Source organism: Phacochoerus africanus, chromosome 4, assembly GCF_016906955.1.
Source record: "Phacochoerus africanus isolate WHEZ1 chromosome 4, ROS_Pafr_v1, whole genome shotgun sequence".
NCBI lineage: Eukaryota > Metazoa > Chordata > Mammalia > Artiodactyla > Suidae > Phacochoerus > Phacochoerus africanus.
Window position 1 is genome coordinate 69,393,110 of NC_062547.1, and position 10,340 is coordinate 69,403,449.

Here is a 10,340-nt window from a genome sequence, read left to right on the forward strand (position 1 = left end):
CTGCAGGTGCAGCCTTTAAAAAAAAAAAAAAAAAAAAAGAGGAATTCTTTTCGTGGCTCAGTAGTTAATGAACCTGATCAGTATCCATGAAGATGTGGGTCCGAACCCTGGCCTCACTCAGTGGGTTAAGGATCCAGCATTGCCGTGAGCTGTGGTGTAGGTCTCTGACGTGGCTCAGATCCGGTGTTGCTGTGGCTGTGGCTGGCAGCTACAGCTCCAATTCAACTACTAGCCTGGGAACCTCCGTATGCCCTGAAAAGACAAAAAAATAAGAAAGGGAAAAAAAAAAAGAGACAACCACCACCAGAAAGAGAAATTGTCAACTGTTTATTGGCCTGGGCCCAGGTCTCAGGCATGAGGGGCATCTGGGGTGCTGTGTAGGGGGAGACAAGCTCCCACCTGGCTCCTTGCCCCCCCAGCAGAGACCCCACCCCCAGCCTTTGCAGTCACGTGAAATCACTTTGAAGCATGAAATTTCCTTCCCCGAGGTGAGCTGCACCCTAGCTCCCAAGTCGGGGAGATAAGTCAGCAATTACAAAGGGTCTGCATGGGGGCCAGACCCCTCTTTGGCAGCTTCAACACAGACATGAGGAGACAAAACAGCATCCATTCTGGGAAACATGATGAGGAGACGGGATCACAGCCTTCACACACACACACACACACACACACACACAAAGCCACACACACACACAAAGCCACACACAGATACTCACCGACACACATAAATATACATTTGTACCGCAATGTCCCTTCCACCTAGCCACAGATTTTAGCAAAGTCCTTCTGGAGCAGAGTTAAAGGAGAGCATCCTAAATTGTCCTTAGCACCCTCACCCCCATGCTCTGTTCAGTACAACCTCAAAGGAGGCACAGCGGGCTCAAGGCTGCCCTGCCTTGAGAGATCTGGTACCTTGGCTGGGGCTGGAGGTGGGAGTAACTTAGGGGTTGGTTGTTTAGGGGGGTATAGGGGGCCCTGTGCCATTGGCTCCCCTAGAACTTTCTCAAATTCCACCCTGCCCCCCTTGGGAGGCCCGGAGCTCTCCTCAGTCCCCCAGACCGGTTTTTCCAGACCTCAGTGATTCCCCCGTGCCCCAAATAGTGCAAATGGCCAATGAGGTCTGAGAATGGGGTTTAGTCCCCCATCCCCACGTGGTTTCCTGGCAGAAAGAAAGGGAAGAAGTCAACAAAGTGGCAGCTGGTGAGATTTAGGGAAGCTGTGGATTGGAACCCGGGGAACTGTCATCCGGGACTGCCCAGAACGGTCAGGGAGGAGGTCTCCAGCCCCTCAGGACAGTGGTTCCAGGGAAGTGGCCTCTGAGATCGCAAGGAGGTGGCAAAGGGGGTAAATTCAGAGAGGGAAGTCTGGGCACAGGGTGGAGGGGAAGGCAGACGGTTGTGAAATGTTGAAATCCTCTGTACTGGGTGGGAAATCGCTCCTGTGCTGTGCTTTTTTTTTTTTTTTTTTGGTCTTTTTAGGGCTGTACCTGCAGCATATGGAAGTTCCCAGGCTAGGGGTTAAATCAGAGCTGCAGCTGCCAGCCTATGACACAGCCACAGCAATGCCAGATCCAAGCAGTGTCTGCGACCTACACTGCAGCTCATGGCAGCACCAGATCCTTAACCCACTGGGCAAGGCTAGGGATTGAACCCACATCCTCATTGATACCAGTCAGGTTCTTAAGCTGCTGAGCCGCAACGGGAACTCCCTCTGTGCTCTTCTTGAGCACCCACCTACTGTCCCCTGGGCCCTTTCCGGGTCCCCCCTCCCCCATCCTCCCCAAGATCCAGTTCCGAAGAGGTCACACGGGCCACCGCGCTGGCCTCTGGGACCCTGCTGCAGCTCTGCCATCCGACTGGCATGGCATACCGAGTTGGCCATACCAGGTGTGAAATATCTTCAACATCACCCCAGGCTGTGGAGTGGGGGCCCCTTGCCTGGTAGCCCCACGTCACCCAGTGACTCTCCACGTAGCCTAACTGTCAGCCCACTTGGCCCTCAGACCATTGTGTTGCCCTCCAGAAATGTGGGTGATGTGGGCATGTGCGTGCCCCTCTCCAGGGAGCTGGAGCTGCGGAGGGGCAAGAGGCGGTGGCCCGGGGTCCCGTCCCTCCGTCCTTGCCCCCCAGCCGCCCGCCGCCAGCACTGCAGCGGCCGTAACACCTCCCGCCGCAGGTCCCGGCTGCGCCACGTGTAGATGACAGGGTTAAGCAGAGAGTTGAGGGTGGCAAAGGCAAAGAAGTAGTGGGCCTTGTAGAGGATGGGGCAGGCCCGGACGGGACAGGCGTAGTCCAGGAGGAGGATGCTAAAGGCGGGCAGCCAGCAGACGATGAAGACGCCCAGCACAATGGTGACGGTCTTGAGCAGGGCCAGCGTTTGCTGGCCGGCCACATCAGCCTGGCTGGAGCGGACGACGCAGTAGATGCGGATGTACAGAGCTACGATGGCTGATAAGATGACAGAGAAGATGGTTACCACACAGAGCACGTAGGGCTTGGCGTAGAGCGGCAGGACAGTGGAGCAGGCCTCTAGGTGGCCCAGGCAGTTCCAGCCAAGGATGGGCAGGCCGCCGAGAACCATTGAGATGAGCCACGAGGCGGCGATGAGCAGCAGCATGCGACAGCTCTTGTCGCTGCCATAGAGCTTGACCTTGGCAATGGCCACTTGTCGCTCGATAGCAATGGCCAGGAGACTGAAGACGGAGGCGGAGAGCGTGATGAAGGCAGAGCCCTCTCGAGCAAACCACTGCACAGGGGTCAACCTCAGTGTGAACGGGCCCGAGAGCAAGGTATTAGCTATGAAGGCCACGCCTGCCAGCAGGTCTGAGGCAGCCAGGTTGCCCAGGAACAGGTACATGGCCGAGTGGAACTTGCTGTTGCGGGCAACCGCGATGAGCACCAGCAGGTTCTCCAGCACAATGGCGCAGCAGAGGATGATGATGAGGACTGAGGCCACCTGGCGGGAGGGCGTCTCTGTGACTGGCGTCTCCTTGGTATAATTATAGTGTTCTGGGACCTTGCTGGGGCTTAGGTATTCTGAGTATAGGTTGCCCATGGTGGGGCTCAGTGGCCGACCGGGGCCATGGGGCTGTCACAGCTGTAAAGAGAAAAGACAGACAGCTAGGTTAGTACTGTGGCTGCTGCCTGGACTGAGTCTGGACAGCCTTAGTTCAAGTCCTAGCCCCATCACTCCCCCACTGTATGGATCACATGAAGTCAGAATTATCATCATCCCTGCATTACAGACAGGAAAATATCAGGAAAACTGATATTTCACACCTGGGACAGCCAACTGAGACACCAGCCAGTTGGATGGCAGAGCTGCAGCAGGGTCCCAGAGGCCAGCGCGGTGGCCTGTGTGACCTCTTCGGAACTGGATCTTGGGGAGGATGGGGGAGGGGGGGACCCGGAAAGGGCCCAGGGGACAGCAGGTGGGTGCTCAAGAAGAGCACAGAGGGAGTTCCCGTTGCGGCTCAGCAGCTTAAGAACCCGACTAATATCAACAGGAAAACCAGAGAGGTCAATTCACTTTTCCAAAGCCTCAAAGCTAGTAAGTGGCAGAGTCTCAGAGACCCACTCCAGAGCCTCTACAACCTCTAGGCTACAGTGTCTTTCAAAGGATCAGAAGGAATTCCCACTGTGGCGCAATGGGATTGGCAGCATCTTGGAGCACTGGGATGCAGGTTCGATCTTTGGCCTGGCACAGTGGGTTAAGGATCTGGCCTTGCTGCAGCTGCAGCTTAGGTTGCAACTGTGGCTGGGATCTGATCCCTGGCCGCCTGCAAACTCCATATACTGCAGGGAGAACAAAAAAAAAAAAAAAAAGGACCAGAAGCTCCCCCAAAAGGCATGAAAAAAACAAAGTGGACTTCTGGGAGCCTTACCAACCTACCCAGAGAGGGAGTCCTGGCCAGCACCTGGAGGGCTCGTCTCCTTTCTCAAATACTCTGGAGCCTCAGGTCTCATGCAGCCTGCCAACCTGGGTCGGCGAGATGCTCATCACTGATAGCATCATCCCCTGCTCTTTACCACCCACTGGCCTGGATTTCAGGCTGGGTTGAAGCCTTGAGGCTATAGGTGTTCCCAAGATAAAGTCTTAGGGAGACATCAGGGCAGCCTTGACATTTGAGCATCACAGAGGTCCCATCACCTTCGAAGACTTGGACCTTGCACACAATCCAGTGCTGTGGGACCTCGGGGAAAGTCAAGACACTTACCTCTCAGCCTCAATGACCTCATCTGTGCCATGGGAATAAGGAAGCCCACTTCATAGGGATGATGGGAAAATCCTGCTGAATGATGCATTCACTAAATATTAGCTAATGTTAAGAGCTCCCCTCTTCCTGCCACACACATAGCTAGGGACTAGGTGCCCCTCCACCCAATCTTTTGAGAGGAGATGTTGACTGAGCCAGTTGGGCAAGATTCCCAACAGCCTGTTCTCATCAGCGCCATCTAGCCCTGCCCTGGGACAGAGGGTCCCAGTGGGGTGGGCAGGGCTCTGGCACCCCCTCCCCAGCCAGGATGAAATCCAGATGTGAGGCCCTTGGAACAAACAGGGTGGAGTCCTTGTTCCCCAGTCACATCCGGTGTGGGGAAGGCTGGGAGGGGATGATGGGCTAGGGGAGCCACAGGAGACCCACTGGGAGGTCCTGGCTGGGAAGATGGGGCAGCTGTGCAAAGTCATGTGAGCAGTTAAGGGGGCGTGCAACACGGCGGGGAGGGGGACTGGTATTTGCTTCCATCAAAGCCTGAGTCACCCCTCTCTCAAGGAAAACTGAGCCCTGCGGGGAGGGGGCGGGAAGAAGTGCGTGGGCTGAGAGGGTGAGAGGCCAACATCGTGGCCTCCCACCGCCCCCAAGCTTGAGAATGGTGGGGGGTCTCAGAGGAACTGGTGCAGTGTCTGTCTTTCAAGGGGGCACAAGGGGAGCCGGGAGGAAGCTCCAGACCAGACATTAATTAAATGAGGAGGCCGCTGAAAGAGCCCTCCCCAGGTCTCTGGAAACACGCCCGGCAAGGACCGCGTGCACGCCAGGAGCACCGTTCCAGAAAAGGCTGGTTAGGCCGGTTCCCAGTGAGCCTGGAAGTGATGAGGGGTTTCTGGGGTCGCCCAGCTATCTCAGTCCCGGATGCCCCCTCGGAGGGGTGCCCTGGCCCCTGGCCCGATAAGAGACAGCTGCTCCCCCTGGGCGAAAGGACATCCGTCCCAGTTTGGGAACAGAGAAGGGCTTGTGCGCATCCCCAGGGACTGCCGCCCCGCCCAAATCGCCACACAGAGGCCCCTTGTTCCCTTGCCCGACAGGGCTGGAGTGCCCCGATGCCCTCTGCTTGCCGTAGCCGGCTTGGCCCAGGCCTCGGTCTTAAACCGGCCCTCGGGCCAGAAACAGCCCGCGGACCCTGATTGGTTCATTTTCAATCCCAGAGCATTGAACAATTTGCCTATTGGTCTGAGCTTTCCTCCTCGGCATTTGATTGACCCAATGGGGGGCGCTCTATGATTAGCGCTACTGATCTGGTCCTTCACAGGCAGTTGCAGTGCATCATCTTTCCAAGGACATTGTTAAGGCTGTGTGGATGTCCCACGGGAGAGTTTGAACCATGGCCTGACCGCTTGGTCACCCCGACTAGACGCGCCTAGGCTGCCCTGGCCTACTGGGTCCCTCCTGGGGATCATAACTGAGAATCCAGGATGTGTGGCAGGTCTGGGAAGCGCCCTTGCTAGAGGCCTAGAAGCCCAGGGTGTGTCCCATGGTGGCCCCCTCCACTGCCCCCTCAGAACCCTCTCCTGTCTGGAGGCCAAGAGAAAAAATTATAGCTGCTTCCTGGAGAAATAAGAAATGGTTTGAGCCAGGGACTGACCAAAATGTCTTCTTCCCTGCAGAGGGTAGACACTCACTTCCTGTAGCCTTGGAAGGAGAGGTGGTTAGTCAAACAAGGGGAAACTGAGGCCCATGATGCCTCCCTTTCCTCCTCTAGAACCTTGTTGAAGGCAGGTTTGTGCTTCCCAGAAAGAGGAAGCAGAGTCTGGAGCTTGGGGCTGGCAGAGTCACTCCTAGGCAGATACAGGCCTTGCCTGCTTCCCCTCCCTGTGTCAGGCTCCTAGGCCTGGCTCACACAGGGCCCGTCTCCTGTTCACCTTCAACCAAGGCAGTCCTGACCCCCTCCCTCCCAGATGCTTCAAAAGAGGTCATTAGGCTCAGCACTCAGGGAATGGCCAGGCCTGAAATAGAGCAAGAGAGGCAAGTGACAGGGTTGGGGGAAGGTAGGGGGAGGGAGACAAACCAAGACTGTTCAGGGGGAGATTAGGAGAGAGGAAGGCAGGAGGAAGCCTCAGTGGCTTCCAGGAGCTCCACCCCCATTGAGGCAGCCTCTGTGGTTACCATTCCCCTGGGCACTTACTGGTCTCATGCTTCTTGCTTTAGGGCAGCCCCCTGGGCTTGGTTTCCCTTCCATTGTGGCCTACACTGCCATTCTCCATGCAGCAGCCAGAGGGAGCTTTTTCATTTATTGCTCCATTGTGTCACTCAGCTCCAAATTCTTCCATGGTTCCCTGGTGCCCAAAATGGCCTGGCCCTATCCCACCCTGCTTTCTCTCAGGGTCACTCCACTCCAATGACACTCCCATTCCCACCTCAGAGCTTTTGCCTCTGCTGTTCCTCTATCTGGTGTGCCCTTCCTGCAAAGTGAATGACTGTCTCCCCATCTTTCAGGCTTCAATTTGGTGCCCTCCTCTGACCACCAGGCTATCTTAGCCACCTTCCCCAGGCCCATTCTCTCACAGCATCTTTTATTGTAGTCACAGCATTTGCCAATTTCAGAAATCGATTGTATTTCTTCTTTTCTATGTGCTCCCATGATGGAACGTGAAAGTCAGAGACCAGCGACTAAGTCTGTTTTCAGCTCCTGGAATGATGCCTGGCATACAGATAGTGCTCAGACAACGTGTGGGACCAGGTAGATGGATGGATGAATGAACAAACGAACAAGTTCCCAGTGGCCCCCCAAGGGTGGAGGCTGCTAAACTCAGCTCAGGCCGAAACAACAGCAAAAAAGGCTGGAGACGCCTCTGGTCCGCTGGCAGGCTCCCCCGCAAGGCGAAGCCCAGCGGTCTCCGTGGAGACGGCGGCAGGACCCGCCCCCGCCCTCGGGCTGCAGTCTCGGCCTCCTTATCTGGTGGTGGAATGCACGGTATCCACACTCGCTGCCTTTAGGGCCGCGCCTCCTCTCTCCTACGACAGCCACACGCGCGGGGACCCCCACATCTCCAAGTGGGGGTGGGGGACTCCTCTGCGACCGGCCAGGGGCCCCGCTTCGATATTCCCAGAGAACTGGGGAGAGGAGGGGAACGAGCCCAGCAGCAGCTACATCGCGAATGCCGCACCGGTGTCGCTCCACGCGGGGGACCGTGGGCTCAGCGCGTGGCGCCTGGAGCGTCTGACTAGGGCAGAGCTGGGAGAGGGGATGGAAATCCCCGGGTGAGTCAACTCGTGCCAGGGGAGGGGGCGAGGTTCCCACGTACGGCTTGGCCCGGAACCACGCGGGGTCCGCGCCACGCGCGCCAGCACCCACGCTGCATCGCCGGGCCCCAGGGGAAAAAGGCGCGGGAGTCACGCAGTCAGGTTCACTTTCCGTCCAGAACAAAGCCACAACCCGGAGAGGGAACTGGAAGAGACGAACCACTCGGGGAAATTGAGGCAGAGGACTAGACGTGCAGGAGGTGGGCAACTGCCCACCTCGCGGGCCCCGCCCCTTCGCTTGGAGGTTCGGCGGCGCGCAGCACCTTTCGCCCTGGCCTAGCAAAGAGTTTGCAAAGAGGGGCCCCCTCCCCTCCCCTCCCCCATACACACTCCCCAAACCCCTGGTCCGGGGCACGCCGTCCTGTCTCCCAATCTCCGGCCGAAAGCGCTCGGATTCCGCCTTCTCCTCGGAGCCAACTTCCTGCCGCTGGAGAAGGCGGTGAGCTCAGTCTGGGGGTTCGCTGCTGAGGCAATTGGACCTCCTGTGGAGTGGGCGCACGGTGACCACTCCCTGGGTGCACCAGGAGCACGGGCGGCGCGTGCGCGCCCGGGGCGCCCCCAACCCCTGGCGGGCTCCCCTAGCTTGGATCCAGCGACCTCCGGGGACAGGGACCCGCCCTTTCTGCCTCCCTCTCGCCGCGCAAGCTCACCTGGCTAGGCCGGCCTGGGTCCTTGCCCTGGCCCGAAGGGCTTTGGCGTCTGCGTCCCCGGGACGGCCGCGGCTGGGGCTGGGACCGCCCGCCGGGCTCCACTGCGTCCCGGTTGGGGACGCGGGATAGAGGGGGACGGGGAGAGGCGCCGCCTCGGCCCCCACTCGCCCCGCCCTATCTCCTCCCCTTTCCGGCGGCGCAATGAATTCCAGATGTGGCCGGCTCAGCGGGGCGCGCGCTAGGGCGGGCTGGGGGGAGGCGCGCGGGGTCCCTTTGTCCGCACCCCCACCTCCAGCTCTGCCCCTCCCAGCCCCCACCCAAGAGAACCGGCCGGCGCGTGACGTCACGCAGCCCCGTGACGTAAAGTTGCCCCTAGCCAGGTGGCCTTAACCCGAAACAACTGTCTTCAATTGCAGATACACTCTTGGTCCATCCTTGGAACCCTGGAATTGGAGGAGCGTATGGAATCCCCTTTATTTTTGCAGCAAGGAGCCACGAAGCACCTACTAGGTGTCAGCGCAGCAAATAGGCATTAAGCCCTACTGTGTGTTCATCCAACAAATAAATTCCTCCAGTGTGCCACTCCCTGCCTCAAAGACAGGATTGGTCTTTGCCTTGATAGGACATTAGAATTCAGGCACTGGCCCCTCTGCCCTAGAAGCCTGGGAGCACCCAGCAGTCTCCTCTACCTCCATCCATGGATGGCTCTCCCTGTGGTGGACAAGCAGGCCCAGGTTGAGTCCTGCTTTTCAAGTTGGGGCCCAATCATCTCTCCAGTTTTTAAGTTTCCCTCTTTTCCCTGATTCAGCTTTTCTTGGGCATCTCTGTGTGCCTGGCTGCAGAGACGAAGCACAGCTTCATGTACTGATGCACGTGTATGTGAAATCATTGGCTAGGTAACATGGCTCTCACTCCTTCAAATGTTTTTGGTTCACCTGCTGGGCACAGCAGTGAACAGAAGAGTAAAAAAATATCCTTGCCTTCACGGAGGGTAGTACTATTTGTGAAAAAGGATACATGATCTGGTTATTTGTTTATTTACCAAATACGGTAAGCACCTGCTGTGCGCCGTGCACTAGTCTAAAAGGCTGGAGGTAGATCAGGAAACAAAACAGAACAAACGCCCTGTCCCAGTGGAGTTGTTGTTCTATAGTTATGTGCTCAGACTATCCAGAATATTGCAGGAGAGGGACTGAAAGATAGGAGACAGGGCCTGGGAGGGAGGTTGCTTTTACTCTATGAATCCTTTGTACTTTTGACTTTTGTAACATGCATACCTGCCCTGTTCCAACAATAAATGAAATTAAAATTTAGACTACTTGGAGTTCCTGTCGTGGTGCAGTGGTTAATGAATCTGACTAGGAACCTGAGGTTGCAGGTTCAATCCCTGGCCTTGCTCAGTGGGTTAAGAATCCGCTGTTGCCATAAGCTATGGTGTAGGTCATAGACGTGGCTTGGATCCTGCGTTGCTGTGGCTCTGGCATAGGCTGGTGGCTACAGCTCCAATTAGACCCCTAGCCTGGGAACCTCCATATGCTGCGGGAGCAGCCCTAGAAAAGGCAAAAAGACAAAAAAAAAAAAAAAGACTACTTGATACCCAGACAGTACAATAAAAAGGAGGGAGAAAGTAAGTGCATGCTTCTGTATGCATATTATACTTTGGTAAGGAGTTCCCTGGTGGCTCAGTGGATTAAGGATCTGGCACTGACCCTGCAGTGGGTCAGGTCACTGCTGTGACGAGGTTTCAGTCCCTGGCCTGGGAGCTTTGGTATGCTGTGGGCTCAGCCAAAAAATTTTTTAAAAAGTGTTGAAAAGCAAGATGACAAGAGAATCTGCAGTTCCACGTTCCTTGTAGCATTATTCACAATAGCCAAAGTATAGAAACAACTTGTGTCTGTCAACAGATGGATGCATAAAGATGTGAGATATTGATATAGATGTACATAGGTAGATTCACACAATGGAATTATTCAGCCATGAGAAAGGAAATCCTATCATTTTCGACAACATGGTTGAAACTTGAGGGCCTTATACTAAATAAAATGAGCCAGAGGAAGAGGTGGTATCACGTGTATGTGGAATCTTAAAAAAAAAAAAAAAAAAAAGTTAAACTCATAGAAACAGAATGGGAAAAGTGGTTACCAGGGGCTAGGGGGTGGGGGAAATAGAGATTA

The 10,340-nt window shown here is 56.1% G+C and overlaps 1 protein-coding gene across 1 annotated transcript; it reads right to left on the bottom strand.

Moving 5' to 3' along the window:
- Positions 1-308: 308 nt before the first annotated feature.
- S1PR2 (sphingosine-1-phosphate receptor 2) lies at positions 309-8,335 on the bottom strand. Its single transcript, XM_047776999.1, has 2 exons — positions 8,167-8,335; positions 309-3,096 (listed from the first exon to the last, which is right to left on the bottom strand). The coding sequence occupies exon 2, from the start codon at positions 3,052-3,054 to the stop codon at positions 1,999-2,001; it is 1,056 nt and encodes a 351-aa protein (XP_047632955.1). The 5' UTR covers positions 3,055-3,096; positions 8,167-8,335; the 3' UTR covers positions 309-1,998.
- Positions 8,336-10,340: the final 2,005 nt, after the last annotated feature.

Coding starts and splice junctions, on each gene's coding strand:
- S1PR2 (XM_047776999.1), bottom strand. CDS start 3,054: ATGGGCAACCTATACTCAGAATACCTAAGCCCCAGCAAGGTCCCAGAA.